This window comes from Coffea arabica, chromosome 5c (assembly GCF_036785885.1).
Source record: "Coffea arabica cultivar ET-39 chromosome 5c, Coffea Arabica ET-39 HiFi, whole genome shotgun sequence".
Taxonomy (NCBI): domain Eukaryota; kingdom Viridiplantae; phylum Streptophyta; class Magnoliopsida; order Gentianales; family Rubiaceae; genus Coffea; species Coffea arabica.
In genome coordinates, this window is record NC_092319.1 from 44,271,383 (window position 1) to 44,296,296 (window position 24,914).

At 36.2% G+C, this 24,914-nt stretch overlaps 4 protein-coding genes across 10 annotated transcripts; 1 reads left to right on the forward strand and 3 right to left on the reverse strand.

The window, feature by feature from the left end:
• Positions 1-736: 736 nt before the first annotated feature.
• LOC113690109 (uncharacterized) lies at positions 737-3,854 on the reverse strand. 2 transcript variants are annotated; one of them, XM_072051096.1, is made up of 3 exons: positions 3,744-3,854; positions 1,593-3,634; positions 737-1,477 (listed from the first exon to the last, which is right to left on the reverse strand). In XM_072051096.1, exons 2-3 carry the CDS (start codon positions 3,069-3,071, stop codon positions 1,223-1,225), a joined length of 1,734 nt encoding a protein of 577 aa, XP_071907197.1. In that variant the 5' UTR covers positions 3,072-3,634; positions 3,744-3,854; the 3' UTR covers positions 737-1,222. The 2 variants fall into 2 exon arrangements, with proteins under 2 accessions (XP_071907197.1, XP_027063729.1); XM_027207928.2 differs by having other exon boundaries at positions 1,593-3,844.
• Positions 3,855-10,607: 6,753 nt separating this feature from the next.
• On the forward strand, positions 10,608-14,993 carry LOC113689704 (uncharacterized). 6 transcript variants are annotated; one of them, XM_027207443.2, is made up of 9 exons: positions 10,608-10,668; positions 10,911-10,981; positions 12,248-12,460; positions 12,565-12,702; positions 13,061-13,139; positions 13,762-13,833; positions 13,960-14,035; positions 14,561-14,617; positions 14,705-14,993. In XM_027207443.2, exons 3-9 carry the CDS (start codon positions 12,302-12,304, stop codon positions 14,790-14,792), a joined length of 669 nt encoding a protein of 222 aa, XP_027063244.1. In that variant the 5' UTR covers positions 10,608-10,668; positions 10,911-10,981; positions 12,248-12,301; the 3' UTR covers positions 14,793-14,993. The 6 variants fall into 6 exon arrangements, with proteins under 6 accessions (XP_027063244.1, XP_027063245.1, XP_027063243.1 ...); XM_027207444.2 differs by lacking the exon at positions 10,608-10,668 and having other exon boundaries at positions 10,738-10,981; positions 13,963-14,035; XM_027207442.2 differs by lacking the exon at positions 10,608-10,668 and having other exon boundaries at positions 10,842-10,981.
• A 714-nt stretch (positions 14,994-15,707) lies between these two features.
• Positions 15,708-18,139, reverse strand: LOC113690921 (V-type proton ATPase subunit D-like). Its single transcript, XM_027209048.2, has 2 exons — positions 17,967-18,139; positions 15,708-16,776 (listed from the first exon to the last, which is right to left on the reverse strand). The coding sequence occupies exon 2, from the start codon at positions 16,757-16,759 to the stop codon at positions 15,974-15,976; it is 786 nt and encodes a 261-aa protein (XP_027064849.1). The 5' UTR covers positions 16,760-16,776; positions 17,967-18,139; the 3' UTR covers positions 15,708-15,973.
• Positions 18,140-19,030: 891 nt separating this feature from the next.
• On the reverse strand, positions 19,031-23,925 carry LOC113690611 (citrate synthase, glyoxysomal). Its single transcript, XM_027208604.2, has 13 exons — positions 23,546-23,925; positions 22,779-22,959; positions 21,981-22,066; positions 21,775-21,879; positions 21,507-21,569; positions 21,208-21,317; positions 20,887-21,006; positions 20,736-20,811; positions 20,453-20,526; positions 20,240-20,360; positions 19,971-20,068; positions 19,752-19,875; positions 19,031-19,472 (listed from the first exon to the last, which is right to left on the reverse strand). The coding sequence occupies exons 1-13, from the start codon at positions 23,807-23,809 to the stop codon at positions 19,341-19,343; spliced, it is 1,554 nt and encodes a 517-aa protein (XP_027064405.1). The 5' UTR covers positions 23,810-23,925; the 3' UTR covers positions 19,031-19,340.
• Positions 23,926-24,914: the final 989 nt, after the last annotated feature.

Genomic DNA, 24,914 nt, shown 5'->3' on the forward strand with positions numbered 1-24,914 from the left:
GCAAACACTGCAGTATGTTTCATTGTCATAAGGCGATTCGTCGAGATAAACAAGAGTATGATGAGGATGAAAGGGGTGTATAATTTGTTGTTGAAATTTTGCCTAAGCTCTGTGCAGAAAGAAACTACATCTCTCACAGCCGTAGACAGTGGCATCTAAATCAAGTTGGCGCTGGCACATATGACATTTTCTTCCTGGCTGGTTGAACTTTCTGAGGCTCAGTGGATGTGGATGCCGGAAATGATGAACAGGATTTTCCATCTCTCTGACAATCAATACTTCAACGTTTCAATGATTCCACACTCTTACTAGTTCACAGTCTCACAGACTAAAGGAAGGCAAATTACCAAAAGCATCCTAACCGGCCAGTGGCCCTTGTGTCCAACAACTTTTTGAGTTAACAAGAATCATCTTTATGCTTTCCTTGGTTGGGATTGATTCTGGACTTAGAGGATTTTTTTTTCCTTTTTTGTTTTCCATTCATGATACATTCCCGAATGCATTAGTTACATAATTTTCTCTTCACTCGCAGTTACAGCAAATATTAATATGCGGCTCAATCCATTTGAAGAGAACTAAAGACCAATTAAAACCAGGCTACATCACATAGTTTGGTGTGGAGGTACTTGAGCTATTTGTGTAGGTATGAGAGGGAAAAGAACAGTTCTTTAGGCAAGAATTTCTTCCTAACAGCTTCAAGGAACAAAATACATCAAAAGTACTTCTTGGATTAAACTTCAAGCAACTGATCTATTACTCTATCATTCCATTCTTTGATTCTTACGCTTCACAGTTGACACAACATATCTGCTAGAATAGAGGTAACACTCTAAATCTGAAATCCAACATAGAACGGTGTAGTAAAAATCCATACCACTACATAATAGTGCAAACTACACGAAGCAAGCCTTCAAGTACCCTACAAAGGCAGCGAAGTGAAAGCTGCCTAAAACAGGCGCAGCTCCGCGCATCAGCTCTGCATAATACTACGCCTTCTGAAGTTTTACAGAAGGCGTTAAAAGCAAGCTATGAAGGAAAAACGTTTTCAAGAGTTTCAAGTATATGTTTTTGGGGTTTTGTGTTCACAAATTCTTCCACAATCTCAACAAACTCAGGAAACATATCACATGTAATGGCTATTCTAACTTCAATCTCAACTGATTGAGCATGGTGGTGCAGGTTTGCTAGACAGACTTGCAGACTTGTACAATTGATCTCGTTTTTACAGTTGATCTCGTTTTTCCAACAGATAATTTCTTCTGGAGGTAGTTCGCTTTGAAATATGCTCATAACGTCTTTGTCTAAGTTCTCCTATTTTTGCCATTAGTGCTTGCACATCCTTTTCGAGTCTCATAAGTTCCTCGTCTAGTTGATGCAGAACTGCATCCTCATCAGCTGAATCACCTGTAGACCCCAATTGTTCTCCAATGCTAGTAATGGCCAAGTGACTAGGCTCCTTGTGCAGGTAAGATATGATCTGGTAACACAAAATTGATCCCAAACGCACATATTAAGTTTGAAGCAATCCAAAAACACAGAAGGCTGTCAAAATTCAAGTTAATACCAAGAGTTGACTGTTGTCATACTCGTACCGCTGTTATCACGCAATGAACATGAGCAACAAAGTGGCATGATGAACAGAAATATGTGATACGGTCAAATGCTCGTCCTTCTTCACAGGCATAGCAATACAATTCTGCTTCTTTCTCCGGATCATCTGGAACCCCCTTGATTGGATAATCGGCAAATGTGAGGGGGTGTATGTGGCAATCATCTTTGATGGACAGTGGCAGCGATGGATAGCAGTGATCGTGGATGCTGAAGTTGCAATCCAAGCGTAAACACCTGAAGTAAAATTGTCTGCAAATACCAATACACAAAACACACTCAAAATTGTGTGTTTCAATGTCAATGTAAGCAAGAGCGTGTTCGTGGTATTTGGACATTATAAGTGGGAATGCAGATCTTGTACACTTAACATCCAACCCAAAGTCACATTCTCCGCAGCTGTAGAAAAAGTGGCCAGTAGATTGTAAGCACACTTGACAGGAAAATCTCTTGTGGTACCAGAAAGAATTTTTGACAAGTTTGAGCAAGTGGTTCGGGTGCAAATGGCTAGTGATTTCATTAGGCAAATCAGCACAGGATTTATGGAGTAGGATTCCGCATGAAAGGCAAGCATAAACAAGATCCTCAAAGCGGAGGCCGCAAGCAAAGCAGCAGGACCTGAAATTCTTCATACTGATCATTACTTCCACTTGAATCAAGGGATGGGGGTGGGTTACAGGTTGGATTTGAATATGCCCTTGGTCGGCTTTGCAGATTGTGGTAGTCTCGCCCAAGTTGGCACAATCAACATCGAGGCAAAAATCACATGAAGAACAAGTGAAGAAATAACCATTCCTTCCACCGCCACCACAGAGGCTACAGCAACGAGGTGGACGCACATAATAGAGAACGAGAGAGAGAGTATGTTGAGAGTGAAAGGGATGCTTGATTTCCTGCCCATGAGCAGCACACGGCTCATCTAACATGCATTTGCATTCAAGACAAACGTAAATCTTGTCATCATCTCCAAATTCAGTGTCACAGCGAGTGCAAGAGTAATGCAAAACATTTGGCCTGTCGCAAACAAGTAGAGAATGCCCGTGAGAATTCTGCAGCACCTCTACCCGATGATGATCATGAGAAGGTTTTAACAGAGCACACTTCAAATGCAAACTAAAGGAGCAGTCAGCCTCTTCACATCGGTACCAGCTTTTGAAGGGATAAGATCCACGAGAGCTGCAAGCGTCGCACCCTCTCCCAATAGCAATAGGATCAATGTGATGATGAAGGCGATGGGGATGAAAGGGGTGTGAAATATCCAGCTGCAGTTCAGCACAATGTTCGTGTAAGAAGAATGAACAACCTTGACAAGCATAAACTCTGGCAATTGGATCAAGGATTTCCGAGCACATGCCACATCGATCATTATGTCTTGCTCGACATTGGATTGTTGAGATGCTAAGTGGATGTCGATGCGTGAAATGAACAATAGTGTCCATATTTTTCTCCTCTCTTGCAGCCATTGCAATATATATCAAAAAGCTGCTCCCTCACTGCCTTGCAATAGAACTAAGGACCAATAATAAACAGAGGCTGCTGCTGCATCTATAGCAGGGTGGGATCTGAACGGAGGTGCCCAGATAAAGAAAGGCATTCAAGTTTTCATCATTTGCATCCTGGTGTCTGTATCATTTAACTCTTGTTCTTTTGTAGTATAAAGTGCACCAAACCAAAGGTGAAGGAAAGAAGAGAGTGGTTCCCAAGGTAAGAACAATTCCTTGGTAACAGCCCCAAGGAACAATAGTATAATACTATGTGAAAACTGAAAACGAGACCTGGAGACTATATATATGTATGTAGATTAGCTTCAAGGAACTCTTCCATGATTCCATTTTTACACTGTTTGTGTAAAGCAAGCAAACAGAGGATAGATAATATTACAATCAAAAGATCATAAGTTTGGTATTTTACGTGCCTCATTTCTGAAATTTATGGTTCGAAATGCCACCGGAAGGAGGCTGAGCGTTCCGCTACCACAACGCGAGCAAGAATCTGTGGAATCGATCATGACAAACGCGACCGCGACCTGGAACCATGGATATGATGGACGAGTTACAAAAGTAACACGGTCGATTTCTAAGGGCAAAAGGGAGGCATGTCTGAGACAAAATATCATGGCAGAATTTGGCGATCACCTGCGGAATCAATGATGAGGTAGTCCTGGAATTTGATCTCCTTCCCCGCTCTGGACTCTAGAACTTGTCCACAGTAAGTTTACAGTCAGGGAATAACATGAGTTTGGGAAACTTATGTTGGATGGCAATGTGCTTTTCAAATGCAAGAATAAAATCACCATGGCTGCTTCTGGAAAATTCCTTGGATTCCAGAAAGGGAAAATTGTCCAAAACGTCTTTTACATTTTGTAAAATAATTTTTTTCATCCCCCACTTTTAAAAGTGTAATTTTATGTCCCTCACATATTCACATCGATCAAATTTAATTCCTAACTAGGTTTCCGATCATTTTTTTATCGGAATCCATCATGTACAAGGCACGTGATCATTTTTTAAGGGTAAATTTATCAAATTATATTTTACATAATCTGATCTATAAGTCCTCCACATTTTATAAAACAAATTTTTTCGTCCCTCACATTTTATAAAATGATTTTTTCATCCTTCACATTTCACAAAATGAATTTCTCCATCCCTCACATTTCAAAAAATGAATATTTCCATCCCTCACTAATTATGTATGTGAGAGAAATCATAAAAAAAATGTGTGTGAATGCATTTTGTTTAAACACATGTATATGTCTATTTGATTTTGTTTAATAATACGAATAGCATAAATATATGTATGTGTTTATTTGATTTCACTTAACAATACGAATACCATATATTATACGTGATCATTTGATTTCATCTGGTATTAGCTAGTAAATAATCTTGCATTCATTGTCAAGTTGGCCAATAAAACTATTTTCGGTCAAAATACAATAAGAATATTTAAATTAAAGTTCTATTGGTAAATATTAGTCATAATCATACAAAAAGAGAAGATAACCTACAAGTTGGACCCAATTACATACACGTGTTTATGCTATTATTATTAAGCAAAATCAAATAGACATATACATGTGTTTAAAAAAATGTATTCACACACATAATTAGTAAGAAATGAAAAATTCATTTTTTGAAACGTGAGGAATGAAGAAATTCATTTTGTGAAATGTGAGTGATGAAAAAAATCATTTTATAAAATGTGAGGGACGAAAAAATTTATTTTATAAAATGTGAAGGACTATAAATCAGATTATATAAAATATAATTTGACAAATTTACCCTTCAAAAATGATCACATGCCTTGCACATGATGGATTCTGTTGACCTTGGTCGATCAATCCTTGGTTTTGATGATTAACAAACCAAAATGAAGATTTGGGCTAATGTTTTTATGTGAGCAATTTGTTAGAACAGATTCTTGTGGCACAAAAGAAGAAGCAAAAACAGGGCACTCATGTGGGACGTCCGGAAGGAAGCTATCGGACGTCCGAAAGGATGAAGAACATCAAGAAGGAAACTCTCTCGGACGCTCGTGAGGAAGCATCGGACGTCCGGAAGGATCGGACGCACATCGATCGCATCGGACGTCCGAGAAATTTCGCAAAGATTTGATGACTCTCTGACGACGTTCGGACGCAGGGTTCGGACGTCCGACAGGTGGTTCGGACGTTCGACAGGCCAACGGCTAGTTTTGACAGCATTTAATATTTGACCGTTGGAGAGCCCTTTGGAGCCATTTCTCACCTTCTATAAAAACCCCAAAACACAAGAAGACAAGGGACTTTTGCCAACACAAAATACAAGCTTACAAGTGAGATTTTTGAGTAGAAAGATTCTTTGTTGGTTGTATAAGGGGTTGGGAAAGTTGGGTTGTGAGGTTGCTCAAGTGAAGGTTATTCTCTAGGAGGAGTAAAACATTGGTGAAGGTGAACCTATCACTTGAAGTGGTAAAATCTTGGTGAAGGTTGCCTCATTTGTATAAAATAGTTCTTAATTGGGTGAGTGATCTTTCAAGTGTAGGTTGTTGAGGGTTAACTAGAATTGTTGTAAAACTCCTTGGCTCAACCAAAGTGTGTTTGGGGTGAGGAAGGAGTGAGCCTTCACTTGTACATCTTGGTTAGCATCGCCATCAATTGAAGAGGCTATTGGATTGATATTTGGTTTGCATTTCTTATCTTTTCTCTTTAATTAAGTTTTCTTTATTGTGCTTAAATTTGATATATCCTAGTGCATCATTGTGAAATTGTTTGTACTCGTTGGGTTGCACCGGGCACTTACAATTGGTATCAGAGTTTGGTCTCTTTTGATCAAGCTTAACCGCTTAGAGTAAAGATCATGGCAACCATAAAAGTTTCTTTTTTAGAAGGGCAATCTATTGATAGACCACCTATGTTTAATGGTTCTCATTTTAGCATGTGGAAACAAAGAATGATGATTTTCTTACAATCCGTTTATATTGAATTATGGTATGTGGTAGAAGATGGTCCTTATGAAGTTAGAATAGTTGACTCTACCACCAATTTGAGTAGATTAAAGACTAGACAAGAATTGAATGAAAAAGGCAAGAGATACCTTTCTTTGAATGCCAAGGCCATGTGTATATTGTACAATACTTTAGATGTAAATGAATCTAGTAGGATTAAAGGTTGTAAATCAGTTAAAGATATTTGGGATAAATTGTGTGTATTTCATGAAGGCAACCAAGATATTAAAGAACAAAAGAAATCTTTGCTTGTTTCTCAATATGAATTTTTCAAAATGCATCCTCTTGAAAATGTTGATAAGATGTGTAGTAGATTTTGTGACATTATTCAAGATCTTAAATTGCTTGGAAAAGAATATTCTTTGGGTGAGAAAAATAGAAAGATTTTGAATGTCTTGCCAAAAGAATGGGAAAACAAAATAAATGCTATAGAAGAGGCAAAGAATTTAAATTCTATGTCCATTGAATCTCTTGTGGATACCCTAACCTCTTATGAATTAAAGCTGAAATTCAAAGTGCAAGAGGAAGAAAATGCAAGAATGTATAAGAGAGACATAGCTTTTAAAGCATCTCAAGTGGGGGATAACCCATCCTTCATGGGTAATGAAATCATGGAAGTGGACAATGATATAACTCCTCACATCAAAAGTTTCAAGAAAATCTTCAACAAGAGATGTTCAAGAGGAGATTGCAAAGTTACATGGGATGAATGCAATTCAAAAAGAGAAAAAGAAAAGTTGGCCCAAATGGCACTAATGGCCGTTGGAGAAGATGAGGTAAGTTCTTATCACTCTTCTTGTGATGAAAATAATGAAGATGATGATGTAAAAATTCTTATGATTAAAATGCATAAAAGTTTGAGAAAATCTTATGCTAAAAATAAAGATTTGAAAATAAAAATAAATGATTTGTTGGAAGAAAACTCCAAACTTTTTCAAGAAAACAAATGTTTGAGAATGGAAAATGATGATTTAAAAAATCAAAAAAGTGTTTTTGATTGCAAAAATAATTTGAAAAGGAAGTTGGAAGAGAAAACAAAGTTTTATGAAAAAATGTTGGAGGAACAAAATTTGTTAAAGAAAAGAATTAATGACTTGAACGAGTTTCTCCAAAACGAAAAACAAAAGTTTTCTCAAACAAAAGAAAGCAAATCTTTTCAAGGCACAAATAAGTTTGCTATGATAAGAAATAAGAAAATTAGTTGCATTAAATCCACTTATGTGCAAAATACTTCTATCATGTGTCACTTTTGTTGCAAATTTGGACATATACAAAATGATTGCTATGTAAAGAAAAATATGAGAAAAGGCATGAAATCCATGTGAATTGCTAGATCATGTCGTAATTAACTCCCAAGGACCCTATAAAAAAAGGGTACCAAATGAAATTTCTCATATTTAGGTACATCATGAAGATTTGATCCAAGGAGTGCTGAATGGTTGTAAGTACATTTGAAAATTTTGATATTCAATATGGTCTTGATTTGAAAAATAAAGGGGGAGTTTGTTTTTTTGATTGATGCCAAAAGGGGGAGTAGGATTTATTAAAATTTCTTTGTATGTTGGCACTTTCTAAAGGGGAGCTTTATTTGAACTTATTTGATAAAAGAAATCTTCATTTTGTTTGTCATCATCAAAAAGGGGGAGATTGTTGACCTTGGTCGATCAATCCTTCGTTTTGATGATTAACAAACCAAAATGAAGATTTGGGCTAATGTTTTTATGTGAGCAATTTGTTAGAACAGATTCTTGTGGCACAAAAGAAGAAGCAAAAACAGGGCACTCATGTGGGACGTCCGGAAGGAAGCTATCGGACGTCCGAAAGGATGAAGAACATCAAGAAGGAAACTCTCTCGGACGCTCGTGAGGAAGCATCGGACGTCCGGAAGGATCGGACGCACGCCTCGGACGCACATCGATCGCATCGGATGTCCGAGAAATTTCGCAAAGATTTGATGACTCTCTGACGACGTTCGAACGCAGGGTTCGGACGTCCGACAGGTGGTTCGGACGTCCGACAGGCCAACGGCTAGTTTTGACAGCATTTAATATTTGACCGTTGGAGAGCCTTTTGGAGCCATTTCTCACCTTCTATAAAAACCCCAAAGCACAAGAAGACAAGGGACTTTTGCCAACACAAAATACAAGCTTACAAGTGAGATTTTTGAGTAGAAAGATTCTTTGTTGGTTGTATAAGAGGTTGGGAAAGTTGGGTTGTGAGGTTGCTCAAGTGAAGGTTATTCTCTAGGAGGAGTAAAACCTTGGTTAAGGTGAACCTATCACTTGAAGTGGTAAAACCTTGGTGAAAGTTGCCTCATTTGTATAAAATAGTTCTTAATTGGGTGAGTGATCTTTCAAGTGTAGGTTGTTGAGGGTTAACTAGAATTGTTGTAAAACTCCTTGGCTCAACCAAAGTGTGTTTGGGGTGAGGAAGGAGTGAGCCTTCACTTGTACATCTTGGTTAGCATCGCCATCAATTGAAGAGGCTATTGGATTGATATTTGGTTTGCATTTCTTATCTTTTCTCTTTAATTAAGTTTTCTTTATTGTGCTTAAATTTGATATATCCTAGTGCATCATTATGAAATTGTTTGTACTCATTGGGTTGCACCGGGCACTTACAGATTCCAACCAAAAAATGATCGAAAACCTAGTTAGGGACTAAATTTGTCCGATGTGAATATGTAAGGGATATAAAATTACACTTTTAAAAATGAGGGACAAAAAAAGTTATTTTACAAAATGTGAGGGATGTTTTGGACGATTTTCCCTTCCAGAAAAGACTATTGACGTTACCTGAACTATCAACATTACGAGCTATTCAACCAGATTCAAACCTTACACTCGGTGGCACGAAGATGGTTGCTAGAGTGGAGGTGACATTCTAGTCGTGAATTCTATGAACATAGAACCGTGTGGTAAAGTCCATAATACTTAACTCGAGTTTGGAGGACTGGTAAGCGGGGGTTGCCAACTATCTAGAGAGTAGTTGGCCACCACGTATCCTTGTGGGTTGGGGTAGGAGATTAAAGATTTAAATCTTGCTTCTTGTCAAAATTGGTATTTAATGTCGATTCTTTTAGATTCATATGGGTGCTTCTTAAATCCGTATGGTTCGAAATTCAAGTTCGACCTCTACATGTGACATTTTGAAAAGTTTTGACCAGACCTTCTTTCCCGAGTAAAAGTCGGACTCTGTGAGCACTTTTCAAATCGAATTCGGAATGGTCTCACTTGAGAGTGGGTATACCGGATGTTCAAAGCAAAAAAAAGTCCCAATTGAATGATCTTGAGAGCAGCGCCTTTAAAGTGCTCCAGAAGAGCTATTTGAAGCTTGGTGGATGCAAGGGGGAGATTCTAGAAATTCTTCTTTGTTCTCTTGAAAAATTATACATTTTCATTTATATCCTTATAGAAATTAGACTTTACCCCCTCGAACTTCAGAAATATGTTTCTAAAACCCTTGAGATGTTAAAAGCTTCACTTATATCCTTGTCAATGTAAGACTTTGAACCCCTCAACAAATTTTTTCATAAATTTGTGTGGGTACCTCTTTGATTGTACATATTTAGTGGTCTTGGCCCCCTCAAACTTCAACATCTGGTTCTACTAGTGAAAAGCTACCTAAAATGTGAAACTTGCCCAAGCTAAAAAATGAAGAAAAAAAAAAGGACTAAAGAAACAAGTTATGGAGGGAAAATTCATCGTCTTCTTTTCTCTATTTCACAAATTCATTGGAACCCAAGTTAACCAATTAATCTAGTAACAAAATAGAAGGTGCAATCTGTCGCCAATAATGGCACACCTGCAAGGTTTGCTAGTGCAAAGGAAAAATTACACTAACTATCAATAATAATGTAACATAATAGTCCTTTGAAAAAAAGATAAAGTATGAATTAGTTTTTTTTTATATGAATTAATAAATATTATTATTGTATTTGATCACAGTTACTAGAAAAATTTTCAAGTCCACTTTGGGACAACCGCGTATACGAATTTGCAAGATAAAATAAAGATAATAACAGTAATTATGTGGTTTAGAGAAGGTACAGTTAGCTATACGTGTAGTTGGTCCGATTATTATACTTTTTTCTATTATTTGTTACACACTCACTTATAATTTTTTGTTTTATTTCATGACATATTTACTTAATTGCTCAGTTTGAATTAACTATTTTTGGGGCATTTTTGAAAAATTTTGTTATAATAGAGTTTTTAGATTATATTTTGGAATATTTTCAAAAAAAATATTTTGAAATATTTATGAGTAGAAGAGTTTCTAAAATATATTTTAAGATATTTTTTAAAAATTTAAAAAATTTAAACTAATTTTTAAATTACCTTTTCGAGTACTTTTTAAAAATTTTTATTATTTTTAAAAAATTAATTTTTGAAAAACACTCCCATCCAAATAGAGTTATTTTCCATGATATACAACAAAAGTCACGTGATTGTACAATAAATCACGTAAAGAGTACGACAATTACACCTAAGGCCAACGTACCTGTCCTATTCTCGCAACTATGTATGAAGCCTGGTATTAACAAGACGGTATTGGCCCGATACAAGTGAGGTAAGAACTTGCATAGCCCAAGAATGAAATCCAATTCCTAAAAGGAAAGGAAAAAAAAATCCTGATGCCACTATCTATTCCAATAATGTCAAGAAAGATACAACTGGTTGACGATAACAAGTAGTAGATTTTTTTTTCCCTCCCAAAAAGCCTCCTGTATATTTAATTTTTACCTTTTCCATTCATTAATTTGCAGTTTCGATTGCTATTATTTTTTCTATGTACACAAATATAAATTATAGGCTGTTGGAAAATCAAGCTCCGCTTGCTGACGTCGTCGCCCCGATCATTTTTAGGCGCCGATCACCTTCCGGTGAGCTCTTTTATCCAAATCTACCTCTTTTACCTTAATTTCCATTTTTCTAATTTTTATTATCATTTTTTTCTCTTATTCTAATTTGGGTTTTTCTCCTGTTTTTTCTTTTCTTTTTTTTTTTGTTTTGGTTAATTGTGTTATGTTACTTGGCGATGATGATGATTCAGTAAACATTGGATTTTTTTAATCTGAATTGGATAAATTGGGCCTTTATTTTTTTTAAAGTTTCCTAGTGTTGATTGTACAGCCAATCTATGGTGTTATTGAATTAGATACATCCAAATTTTAATAGATAAATTCAAAAGAATTATTTCCTTTTTTGTGACAATTTTAGGTCCCATTTTACCATGAGGGAGGAAAAATTAATGAAAATAAAATGGAGATGTTAAATTTAGATAAAAACCAGATAAGAGTGAAGTCTGATGATTCTCTTAGTGGAGGATGTGTATGGGAGAGAGGTATTTTGGAGGGACAAGTATAAGCCTGCTTATTAGTGTGAGATCAACGCAGTATGTCTTGTTAATGATGTGATGTTGATCACTAGTTTGTTGTAATGAATAAGTTCCATTTTGGGTTTTTGATCGCGTGAATTACTTTCAACCGATTAGAGGGATTGGCAGTTTATTAAAAATCATGAGTCGAGGGGTAAATTCCTCCTTAATAGCATATTGCTACTCTGGTTTGTATTCAAGCTAAGTGGATTAGCTGGCAGCCTTGTTTGGATTGCCATTTTTCCTCAAAATAATTTTTATGTTTTCTGTGAATATATTTTCCAATTACTTTTTTACCTCACATACATTAAATAACTACAGTATATTTTTCTACAAAAACTCCAAACAATGGTAATCCAAACAGGTTAAAACCATGGACAAAGGGTAGAAAGGTATCATTTTATGAAAGTGGAAGAGTTCAATTATCTTTTTTTACTTTTGTTCCGGGGAATAAAGGAAAGGGAACACGTAACTTAAATTTGTCGTACTGGAGAAGGGCTTGAACCACCGCTTCCCCTTTACACCCTCCTCTAGTTCACCCCCTTCTACTCTAACGTGCTCAGATGTGGATGGATTTCCTTGCTTCTTGCTATAGTTTGCTGCAATAGCACTCTTATTTAGCCGTAAGCATATTTTTTTTCATGGTATATGCACACTTGATATCTTCTTATACAACAAATGGCTAAAGACGGGATTTTACATGTATTTCTTTGAGGTTATAGAGTACTAGAAGGCTTCAATGTTGATTATTTTTTCTCGATTAATTCATCAGGGGTGAGAATAAAGATCGGAGCTTATAAATATACTTGGAAGACAAACAATAAGAATGCAGGGAATACCTTCCTTGGTTGATCTATGTGTTCAGATTGCAGTTCTCAATGTTCGATATCTTGGAAATGTTGGAGAAACAGAGTTCCATCTACTGGAACGTATTTTACCGCATTGCACCATGGATCAGTTGATACACGTTGAGAATTGTACAGAGGTAACTATTTTAGAAAATTTGCCCAATTTATTTCTTTCTTTGCATATGTACTTATTATGGACTGGCTGATCTTGTTCCCTTTTGTTTCTGTTTGGTTGTTGCAGGGAAGAGATCTTAGCCCAGTAACTAATAAACTTTGGAAGAAATTCTTTGAGCGGCAATTTGGTGCTGAGAGTGCTGAGCTTGTGGTGGCAAGGATGAAAAAAAGGAGGGTTGAATTTAAATGGAGAGAATTGTATAAGGTAATAGAGTTTTCTTAATTTCCTCTTGGTCTCTGCCTAGAAACTAATAAATAGCTTTGTCCACAAAAAAAAGGGTACCTGGCAAGGATGTGGCTTTATATTGGTTATTACTCTTTTTTGTTTTTGGCAATAATGCTTAAGTTTCAGTATGTACTCACCTAAGGTACATTAAGAATCTCACAAGATATATAATAGTATTTGTGGACTTCCCCTTTGTAGTTTATCTACATCACTACATCTTTCCTTCTTAGTATCTGATTTCTTCTAAGTTGAGTAGTTCTTATTTTCATCATTGAAGTCTCAAAGTCCATGGCGTTTGAATTTAAGCAAGCTTATTTTGTGATTGTTTTACTTGCAGGCGAAGTCACAGGAATTAGAAGAGAAGGAAAAGAAAATATCAGAGCGATTGAAGCAGCGGTATGCAAATGAAGCAGCTGGTATGTACTTTTTACTCTCTTTTCTTATTCTTTTGGATGGTGCATGTGTTACATCTTGTTTTCTTTATTTAGACTCCTGGTTCATGTGCTAAATTTTGGTCATCCTTTTGCAAAGTACCATGAATTGTGCAGATAGAAACCATTTATCATTAGGAAGCTTTGCTGAGTCAAGAAAATGGAATGCAGTTTTGCAGCAGTTTAGGTTGGATTACACTATCAGACCCTAGTTGTGGATAGAATTAGTGGCAAGCAGTAGCATCAAGTGATGACATGGATGGCATCTAGCAAGTCAGCAGTGAGTGGGTGCAAATCTAAATTTGGAATAAACATGGTCTGAACCTTAAAATTGGGTGTCTTTTAATCAACTTAAGCAGTTAAAAGTGCTTAATCATGAGGTGCATTCAGTAGCTTAGCATTGGATAAAAGCTTCCTACACCCAGTCATTGGTTTGGCTTCTTGTCTTCTTTCTTTTCCTCCTTTTGTTGTATTGGGTCCTGTGTCTTGTTCAACTCATCAGTCTCTTGATGTGGCAACATCGGATGCATTTACTTTTGCCTTCTGAATGGATTGTCAGACTACATTTGGTAATTTAAGTTGATAATGAATGCTTATCATTTTGCAGAGAAACAAAAGAGGCGAGTTCAGATATGCACGAAGGTCCCACCTTCAAGCTTTAAAAGAAGTTTCTTTGGAGGTATACTTTGCATTTACTGGAGATTTTATTTGGGTAGACTGCACTTGACATAGCAAAGAGCTGAAATTCTCAGTGACTGCATTGCATAGCACTGCTTATAATGTTGACATATTCTTCTATTTGCAGCAGCAGGACCTTACAACAGTACGTCCAACGGCAAAAGCAGCATAATGAAGAAGGCAAAATTGGAATTTTTAAACAGGTAAACTTGTCTTGAAGTGGTGCAAACCTGAGAGTTTTGATGGCATTCATAGGATGGATGTTTTTTTAGGCCTTGTTTTTATGCTTAATGTAAAAGCACTTAAATATTTTGGATCCTACAAATCAAACATGATTTTGTATCTGAGCCTTCTAAGGCAGTCAATTACTATTTGAGTTGATAAAAATATAAGGATGTCTGATCTCTGTCCTCATGCAGGTACTGTGTGAGCTTGTGAAATTTGATTTTTCAGACAACTGAACAGGGTTAAATCTAGTTGTTAAATTGTCACACAGTTTTTGACCTTGTAAAGAAGAAATAGCAGTTAAAACTCTGAATGCTGAAATAGAAACAACAACCAGTTAAAACTCTGAATGCTGAAATCTGCTTGACTTTGACCCCAAACTTATTATGTCTCGACTTATCTTTGGTTTACTCAGATTTTACTTGGTTAGTTACAATTTAATGCTTTATTACTTAAATATCCTGAACTTTTCTTCAAATATTTAACTTTCTCTATATCAACAGTCGTGAGGTCAAAAATTTAGCAGCTGTGAAGAACAAAGCAGTGCAGACGAGTTACAGGTAATCGCTTAATTTTCCACGTCAGCTGTCAATATTTACTGCTGTGAATCCTTGGCCACATTCCTTATTCTGTTGCTCGTAATTCAGTGTTTCTTCTTCTAGGAAGCCCAGTGGTTTTTCAAGTGTTGCTTCTTCTTCAACATGCAAACCAAAGCCCGTGCAGAGGAGATTTTAGTAGAGGCTTTGTAAACTTATCTTTCTAGATTAGCGTTATTAATGCATTGCCAAAGGTTACCTTTAGTTCAATTGAATTGTAATGTACGCTTAAAGAATTGGGTCAACTTTCTTGATCCATTTATGTTGGTGTTTTATTTCTTCCAATGTATAGACATCCTTTTGCTTTCATTACAGAAAAGTCGTTTGGGCGATGATGATAGATCATAGTTTTGTTTCTGATTTTTACTGTGATCTGCCCCTCGTAAAATATTGGCAGATATGATGGCTGGATGCTATAATATACGAGTGAAATGGTCTATGATACGATTTTGCACTTACACATGGCATCCTGGATTTTGGCTCGCCCAAACCAACATCTGTACGTCAATTAAAGCAAATAAATAGACATGACGGCACAAACTCTTTCAAGAAACTATTCTTTTGTCAGTTGTTAAAAGGAGAATGAGTTGAATGTAAGATGTGGCTTGTTCTCAATTGACCTTAGAGAAGCGTACGCATTGATTAACATGAAGATGACTGTCCCTGTTCTATTGTAAGTTTATGTACCTTCATTTTTCCTCCCAAAACCCAAAAAAAGAAGAAGAAGAAGAGCAGATCGATAGCAAATTAGCCCAGGCTGAAGAGGTTCAAGAACAATAGCTGAGTTTTCGTATTTGACATTCATTCAAACAATTTTCGACATCCATGTACAGTCTCCATATCTTCTTTACATGTGCAATGGGCCACTCGAATTAAGGTTCAAATTGTTAGTCAAGTGGCCGCGGCAGGAAACTTTTAACTGATTCCCTAACCCGTGTTTTAATTCACAGGCGCAAGATGTCAAGCAGCCGAAGAGAGAAAAAGGATAACTCCCAATCAGAAACCAATTGGCGATAAATTATCCAAATTCAATAAATCTTGCTGATGCAAAAGATGAACGAATTAACTCACAAAGACCTTGATACAAACCAGCCTCTTGGGTTTTACAGAATAGGGCATTTAAAACCAATAAAATGTTGTCTGATCCCTAGATTGACGATTCAAGTCTTAATTTGATCTGATAAGTACAAACAAGGGTCGAACTCTTATTCAAAAAGCAAAGCCTTGTTCATCTAGTAATAACTTCTATTCCTGTAACATAGAACAAACAGCAAAATGAAAGGAACATGTCACATGTTTGGAACGACTCAAGGCCTCCATTCAGAAAATGATATCCTCGTCTTTCTTTGAAGCTTGGGTTAACAAGTCGTGGGCTGAATTAAGTGGAAAACCTTTCTTCAAAGCAATGTCTGCAGCAACTTTTTCCTCAGCAAAGGCCTTCGCAGCAGCAACTTGTCTGTCAATCTCTTTTTTCTTGTAACCTTGTATCTTCTTCAGCCTGAAGAAATCCTCTCTTTCCAATTCATCCAGTTCTCCCTTAATGTAACTTATTGTGTTCTCCAACCGAGGCTTCACAACATTCTCAAGTGCATTGACTCTGCGATTTGTCGTTTTGATTGCCTCATCCAGAGTCAAAAATGAAGTCTGAAGAGATGCAAGCTCAACAAGCACCTCAATTGCTTTAACATAAGCAGTTCGGCAAGCCTGCACCTGTTGTCCACCTCTTGCTAACCCAGTCAGGTCATTTTTTGTCTCTCCATCAGTGAAATATTCAAATTTAGGGAGCTTCACACCGGCAATATTTTCTTGGTGCGATCGCACTTTAAGTGATGCATTCTGAACATTTTCAAGGACAACATGTTTGATGTTGTCACCAGCCACATATTTAGCTTCTGTCAGAGAAAAATAGGAACTTTTCAAAATTTCACCCATTGACTCCTTGGCAGACACAATCTTCTTGAGAATCTGTCGAAATTGCACAGTCAAAGCATCACTTTTCTTCTTGAGCAAAGCATGACCTCTCGTTGCACCCACAAGGCGAGCTTTCACAACTCCAAGCATTGTAACAGTAGGAACAACATTCAAGCGCTGTGATTGCCCAGACATTTTGTCCAATCTCTTAGCTGCAAAAATTATTATAAAATGAGCACAAAAAAAAATGTGCTGATTGATAATTTAATATCCACATGCCAGTGGAAGATGTTTTATCGTAGAAAAATATGAAGCAGTTGTTCCCAAATGAAGTTTTTACTTGAGGGTGCAGCCATAACATCAATCATGCAGTCAATGGACTATAAACCTCCAACTATAGCTGACCAACTCTATCAAGTGTAAAGCAAGAACCATTTATTTATTAATTAAAAAAAAAACAATATTCTTTCCTCATCCCCCCCCCCCCCCCCAAAAAAAAAAAAGACAAAACACCCACACTTTGGAAAACTAAAAAAGTAACTAGAATGTATATGTTCAGAAAAGGGAAAAGGTAAGGAAAGGAACTGCATTATTTCTTTTCCTCTCTGATTAAGCCTCCATCTCACCTAAGTTCTAAAGACTTTTAAAGAAATAAAACGGAAGTCAGTATGCAATCTCATCAGTGTAAGAGACTTCACAATGCAGCACCTCCTTATATCGTTTCTTCTCTCATCTTTTTCAAACAAAGTTCAAATTTCTTTTCTCTCTGCACCAAATAAACTCAATCCACGGGACCATTCATAAATCTGTTTAAAAAAAAATGACATAATCACACTTCAAGTTGTCACTCAATCATCTAGGATAACTATCCCATACTCTCAACAAACTCATTATATCTTCATCATTCCCACAACTTCCTCAACCAATACCTCAAGTTTTCACTTGAAAATTCCACCAAAGAAACAGGTGCAAGCATACAGACACACAAAATGTTCACCTACAGACACTATAGTCCCTATCACAATAAAAAAATTTTCACCAAGCCACAAGCATAGATCAATCAATAATCACCAATTTAAGGAAAAAAATAAACATTTCAGAAAACAGATCACAAACACTTGAGCTCCATATTCCTCAATATCCAAATCAACACAGAAAATAAAACCCCAAAAAAAAAAAAATAGAACACGAACTAGTATGTGCCACAATTCTTAACTAAAAGTTAATGAAGCAAAAAATTCAGATACATAGCAATCGTAATTGCCAAAAAGAAGAAATTTATAAATTATAAAAACAGAGAGAACAGGGAAAGTGAAACAGACGAAATTTGTGCGCAATTGTACATACAGACGCAGTGAAGGTGTTTGTGCGTGAAGACGAGAAACTGAGAGTTAAAAAATACCTGCCGAATGAAAGATGACTTGTGAGTATATAGATTATGTGGTTGTAGCCGCCGAGATAGTGTCGCCGGAGGAGGTGATCGCCACCGAGGACTAACGCCGGAGGAAGCGGGAATGGGGGTTCTTCGGGAAAGATCGCGGACTGGGATCCAAAAACAAGCAGCCTGGTCCGATTGGAATTTTGCTTAGTTGTAATAAATAATAAATAAATATAGTTTGAATAATAAAATATAATTAAATCAATAATAATAACGATAATAGTAGTAATAATTCTGCCGCTTAAACTTCTAACTAAGGGTGTTACGTGTTGTAGTTCAGCTACACGCAATTTTTGACTTTATCCAGTTGGTAGGTCCCAACATGTGATGTCCTTAATCAATTGTCACCGCAATTACAGAAGAATTACTCCAATGATTTTGATGAAATTTTTCCCTAAACTTTTGGCTAAATTGTGAGGAGCCTTTTTATGCGTTGTTTTTTTCTATTAAGTTTAGTTAATTTGTCTAAATGCATAAGTTATAATAATTGTGCTTGTATATATTTACATAATAAATTAAGTACAATTTAGAAAGATTAACAAGTGCTTATTAAACACAGTTAAAAAAAAAAATCTATCGGAGTTTTGCACACATGTCATGAATCCAATATACACTGTCAGTATGTATAAGATTTATTCTAATAATAATCACCACCACGAGAGTTTAGATGTATGTTTGGATTGTAAATTATTTGAGATAATTTTGTGAAAAAATACTCTAACGCTTTTTTTATATAATGTACATGAGATAAAAAGACGATTAGAAAATGTGTCAGTGATGATCAGTGTGTGTAAATAAAGTGAAATAACACACAACCAAACACAATCATTTACTACTAGAGCGATGAATGTTGTTCTGTTTCTTTTATCCAAAAAAAAATGTTGTTCTGTTTCTGCTGGTAATTTATTTTTTAGTTATTAAAGGCCAAATTGTCTACTAGAAATTTTCCATTTTCAACTTCAGTGTGCATGCATATTATCAGGCCATTGCTGGATTAAAGGCAAAACACCGGTACGCACAATTCCATATATGCCAAAGAACCTTTATTCTGACAAATTTCCAAAAGACTGCACCGTGTACAAGAACTGAAAACAGGAACTGATGCTTTGCAGACTCAACTTGCAGAGTCAGATATACGATCCATCAATGGACCAAATATAACACCTCAATTACATACGGATTCTTATTAGTTGCTATTACATTGAAAGTATATCATCAAAATACTTGATCGACACAGCCTGTTGAATTGAACATTTCATTTCCTTTCTTTTTATTTTGAAGCATCATTGATCATAGCTAATCATAATCTTCTCGCCTCTGACTGAGCCATGGTTGAGCTTAGGCTCCAGAACCAGCCAAACGCCTTCTGGTGGCGTTGGAAACAGAAACTTGGCCAAGTCTATCCACCTCCTTTGCAATCATCCGCTCTTTCAGTGGCATGTAGTGCCGCAACCAGACACCAGTATAGACCTGCAGTGAAATAGGATACAATGGCATTGTAATATATGAGCTTCAGAAATTGTTTCAAGCAGCACTCTGACAAAACAATGCATCCTCCATTCAAATTTCAATAGCAAATAAACTACCACTATTTCCTCAAACCAGGACACAACGATAGAAAAGATGGAAGTGAAACCTTAGTCGAAACATCAAGATTTATACTTGCAAATGAAAATTTAGAGCATAATCGGTCTATTCATGTGTGAAGCTGCAATATATATATATATATGAAATGGAAGTACAACAAACCTGTGCAGGTCTCATTATTTTTGTGTCAGGATCATCTAGAGACTCGCGCCAATGAGATAAATACCCAGCCATTCTAGGAATGGCAAATAAAACAGGAAAGAATTCCGTGGGGAAACCCATTGCCCTGATCAAGAATAATGAAAAACTGTTAGAAAGAAGATAATGCATTAAGAATTGGTTGCTTGATAAAAGTGGAATCAAATTCATTTTCCCCATTACCTATATATTAGCCCAGAGTAAAAGTCAACATTAGGATACAACTTTCGCTTAACAAAATACTCATCTGAAAGAGCAGCTTTCTCCAAAGCAATTGCAACCTGCAGGTGGCATAAGAAATCAGATTATATAGTGCAAAATAAGTGGTATTTTATAAAGATGAAAGGATAATATATTCAAATTATAAAAGCTTATGCTACAAATTAGTGATTTCCAGTACTTGGTTCAACTCAAATAGATGATAGTTAATATTTAAAGTGAACAAATTCCACCTCAATGAGAGGATCCCGGCCAACAATTGAAAACACTTCTTCTGCCAGCTTCTTTATCACCTTAGCCCTGGGATCATAATTCTTGTATACGCGGTGTCCAAAACCAGACATCTTGCGCCTCCTACAGAATTAATATTCCAGAATAATATCAGCAGAAAAGCAATGAAGCCATATGCTAAGAGATAGTATCATCATTTGTCTGAAAAGCCATACCTGTTCTTCACACCCTCGATGAATTCAGGGATTTTGTCAACTGTTCCAATCTCACTCAGCATCTTAAGCACAGCCTTTTGAAGCAGAAGAAAAGCAAGCTTAGCTATGTGCAGTGTTGCACTATAAGACTAAGGCTAAACAAAAATAAAACCAATGACATATCTGTTAACATCATATTGACAGGTAACAATGTCAATAACGTTTTTTATCCAGCTTAGCATTTGCAATGCTGTCCCCGGTCAACTGAAGTTTTTAGTTTCTAAAAGAAAAAATGGCAATATACCTCATTGGCTCCACCATGAAGAGGACCATACAGTGCTCCCACTGCTCCGGCAAGAGCAGTGTATACATCAACACCACTGCATAAAAGAGAATCAGATTTCTGCCCAAGAGCATATGTATATTCTCTCAGTGCAGACAGAAAATTCATATACCTTGAAGCCAGATGTCGAGCAGCTGCTGTGGAACAATTCATTTCATGTTCTGCATGTAATATAAAAAGGATATCGAGAACACGAGCAAGACGAGGATTGGGCTTATACAACCTATTACCTCTGCAGATTTTGCCAACAGGAAGGGTTAAATTAGCATCCAAATGCCTTGGAAGCATGCCTAGTTGCTATAGCAGCATGTATGCAGGACATTATGCAACACTTGTAAGAAAGGTAATTAGTCTGAATAAAGTTTCAAACTTTTCTGTACTGCAGTTACCATTATCTGCCAAGCACTAGGCAAAAAATAGCAGCACAACTTACAATGAATCAAGCATGTATAGGAAGTTCTCCGAGTAAGAAAGATTGTTTGATGGAAGAACAGGTGGCCTTCCCGCCATTCTTAAATAGGCTGCTGCTGCAATTGTAGGTGCCTGCAAAAGATAAATAGAAGTTTAAAAACAGCTGAAATAGGCCAGATAGTTTTATTATGTTATATTTTTCACGTAAAAAAAGTACCTATCAACTATCATCATAAATCAAAACACTTCATGACAAAACAAAAAAACAAAAACAAAAAATAAAACAAAATAGCCAGATGAAACTTAAAGCAAATAACCAACCTTCCCAAGTATGCGGACTATTTGTTTATCTCTAACTTGCTTGGACTTGTATAAGTCTTGGCCCTGCATAAACAACAAGAAAACAAAATGTGCAATAAATCACATGAACGCCTGCTTTGTTTTTTATCAACAAATACGCTAAATGATCATAATCTACCAGAGACATAAAATCAACAGGGATCAGATGAACGCCTATAACCTGAGTATGCCTACCACTAAGATAACAAGGCAAGGGTAACATAAGTACTTGAAGTTAGGGTTCACTTACTCTAAGAGCAGGATTGGCATCAGGATGAAAGACAGAGAGAGCACTCATGGCACTGACGAGCACACCCATTGGATGAGCATCATGAGGCATTGCCTGTATGATATCCTGCAAAACAGAATTTGACAAACATCAGAAATTCTTCAGGGAGAAAGTTTGTTTTGTCTCCTCATCAAGTAAAGAACAACTGTATGATAAAATATACGCACCAAAATACCCTGTGGGACAGCTGAATGTTGTGAAATAGCAAACTCCCAATCTGCCAACTGACTTTCAGATGGTAGATTGCCATACACTGTCAAAACAAAAAAAGCTTTATTTGTCAAGAACTCTTCGGTTCCAAGCATAAACAAGTGATTCGAACAAACAGATCATGCAAAGAGTAAGCCTTGCAAATTGCGTCCTCTACGACTTCCCAAGATTTGTACATAGAAAATGATTCCGGATTAGATGAGGAAAGGAAGAAAGCATGCAAATTGCACTCTCCTTATTGAAATCTTAACAGCACCTATGGTACTTAAGAGTCCTCACCAGCCAGACAAATTCATGCACCAGACTGCCCATAGAAATGTATTAAGCCATAGACACATATTAAGCCATAACAAGTGAACTCATAACAGGGTGATCTTCGTCTTGGATAATAAAAACAATCTGCACAGAAGATTAAGCCACAGAGCTGGCCGAAGTCCAATTTGGGGGACACTCAGTTCTACATCAAGAAAGAAAGGTAGCTACCAACAGATTACGGTCCTCAAAAAGTATGAATCAAAAGAAAGGGAATCTTAATAATAGCCTGGTAGCTGGTTAATTAGTACTTCATGCATAGGGGAACCTTCAAACTCTTGTTTTACTAAGGGTCAAAAGAATGAACCCCGTATTGCTGCCCCCTGCCCACTCCACACAACCCCAACACTTTCACTTCCCTGTATATGACATGCCTGATTGAAAAGAAATGGTAAAGAAGAATGGGAGCAAAATATCATTCACAAAATCTATGGAATACTCACTCAAGAGGTAAGCCACCTCGACAAAGGAACTTCCTTCAGCCAGCTCCTCAATTGGGAAGCCTCTGTATCTAAGAATCCCTGCATCTCCATCAATGTAGCAAATTGATGAGCGAACAGGAGCTGTGTTCAGGTAGCCTGGATCATAAAGTTTGAGCCCCTTGTCAATTGGTCCTGCAGTTATCTGTTTATTAATTGTATCAGAAATCTCCAAAAATCCAGACATTTTCTCCCCTCAGACAATAGCCAACACGAACCAGAATTTCACCTTTTTTTCACTTTTTACTCTCTATGGAATTTACCATACCTTCATGCAATTCCAAACCTAGAATTCCAATTTTTACAGCCAATACCACGACTAATCTTACATGCAGCTCAGCAATCATATAAATCATGCTACATGAGATTTTTACTCAGCTCCGTAAGCACTTCATCACGCTCAATCCCAAATATTTTAATTTCGAGGCCTTAAAATACACAAAGACCAAAAGCCAGTCTTTTGAAAATGACAATACCTTTGCGGTACATTCTCATAAAATGAAAACTAAATATACAGTAAGGATTCCAAAGAAATGTAAAATTGGACATGTAACCTTTAAACAAACTCAATTCTCAATAATAAAAAAAAATAAATCCGAAATTATAACAATAACAAACTCAAACAAAAAAAAAATCAAAACTTAAATAACGAATAGCTACAGCAGTTAATAGCGAGAAATGACATCTTATTCGGCTTCAATTTTATTTGAAAAAAAAAAAAAAAAGTTAACCTTTTTGAGATCGGTGGCTTTAATAGTGCCTTCTTCAGAGACCTGGACCTGGTACTTTTTACCGGTCCGTTCATCGATGATCGTCAACGCACCCTTAACGTTGGGCGGAGGCGGGACGGATTGAGCGGAGACGCAGGAACGTTCTAGAATTGAGGACGGAACGGCGTCGGAATGGTCATGCGAAGCTGAAGCTGAAGCTGAGAGGTGAGCCGAGAGCACCGCTAAACGGCTACGAGCCACTACCGAAGAATCCAAATTCTCCATCTTTTCTTTTGCTCAGATTCAGTTGTAAAGAAAGAGATGAAAAGAGAGAGTAGGAAGTGTTTCGTGATTGTTACAGCTCTTTATATATCCGTAGAGATCGCTTGCGAAAGTACGCTGTAAGCATTTACGCTATTGCGTCTAACCAATTAAATAATAAATAATAAATCAAATGATTATCTTCTCTCATCCACCTATTGACTGACTATTGTGCAATACAATTTGGATTTTGTTTCTTTCTTTTTTCTTCTTCTCCTTCTTTTTTTTTTTTTAATGTATGTTACTATATTTAGGAGCACAAACAAATGAACTCTCAAAAGTTAATTTCCAAAACATATATATATATAATCCATCTAATTCAAAATTTTAACATATATATATATATACAGTATAATAGTTAAAATTTTAACCAACTTTAAAGCCATGGAAATTCACATCAAATCAACAAATTTAAAGTGCACAACATAAAATAGAAACTGTACCAAGTAGCAACTTTCAATTCCCATCCACATGTGATACAGCAGCACGTTAGATTTTGATTTTAGATCAATTCTTATTAAAATCACAATACTTTTTTTTTTTGATGTAAAATAAGTCCAATTACAAAGACCTATAAATTTGATAATTTCTTCAAAAAAATTTTGCGACATATATCAGTGTGTTTGAATAGTAATTATTTGAGATAAATTTGTAAAAAAAGACTATAGCACTTTTTTAATGTGATGTATGTAAAATAAAAAGATAGTTAAAAAATATATTGATGATATAAGCAAATCAGTGTATATAAATAAAGTAAAAATAATGTATAACCTAAACACACATTAAAATTTGAGCTCTCTAACATCAACCCTTCCGATATCACACTAGAAAGAAGCTTCTTTGGTGTATTGTAAGAAAACAAAAGATTAATTTCTAAAGCATCAAAATAACGGACTACTTGTTTTCACGTAATAGCGTGTTTGAATAGCAAATTATTTGAAATATTATTTAGAATAATTATTAGAACACTTTTTTTGTAATATAGTGTACGTAAAATAAAAATGTGATTGAAAAGATAAAAATGTGTTCTGAGAGATATGTTCATAAAGAAAGCAAATAATTTTTGAGT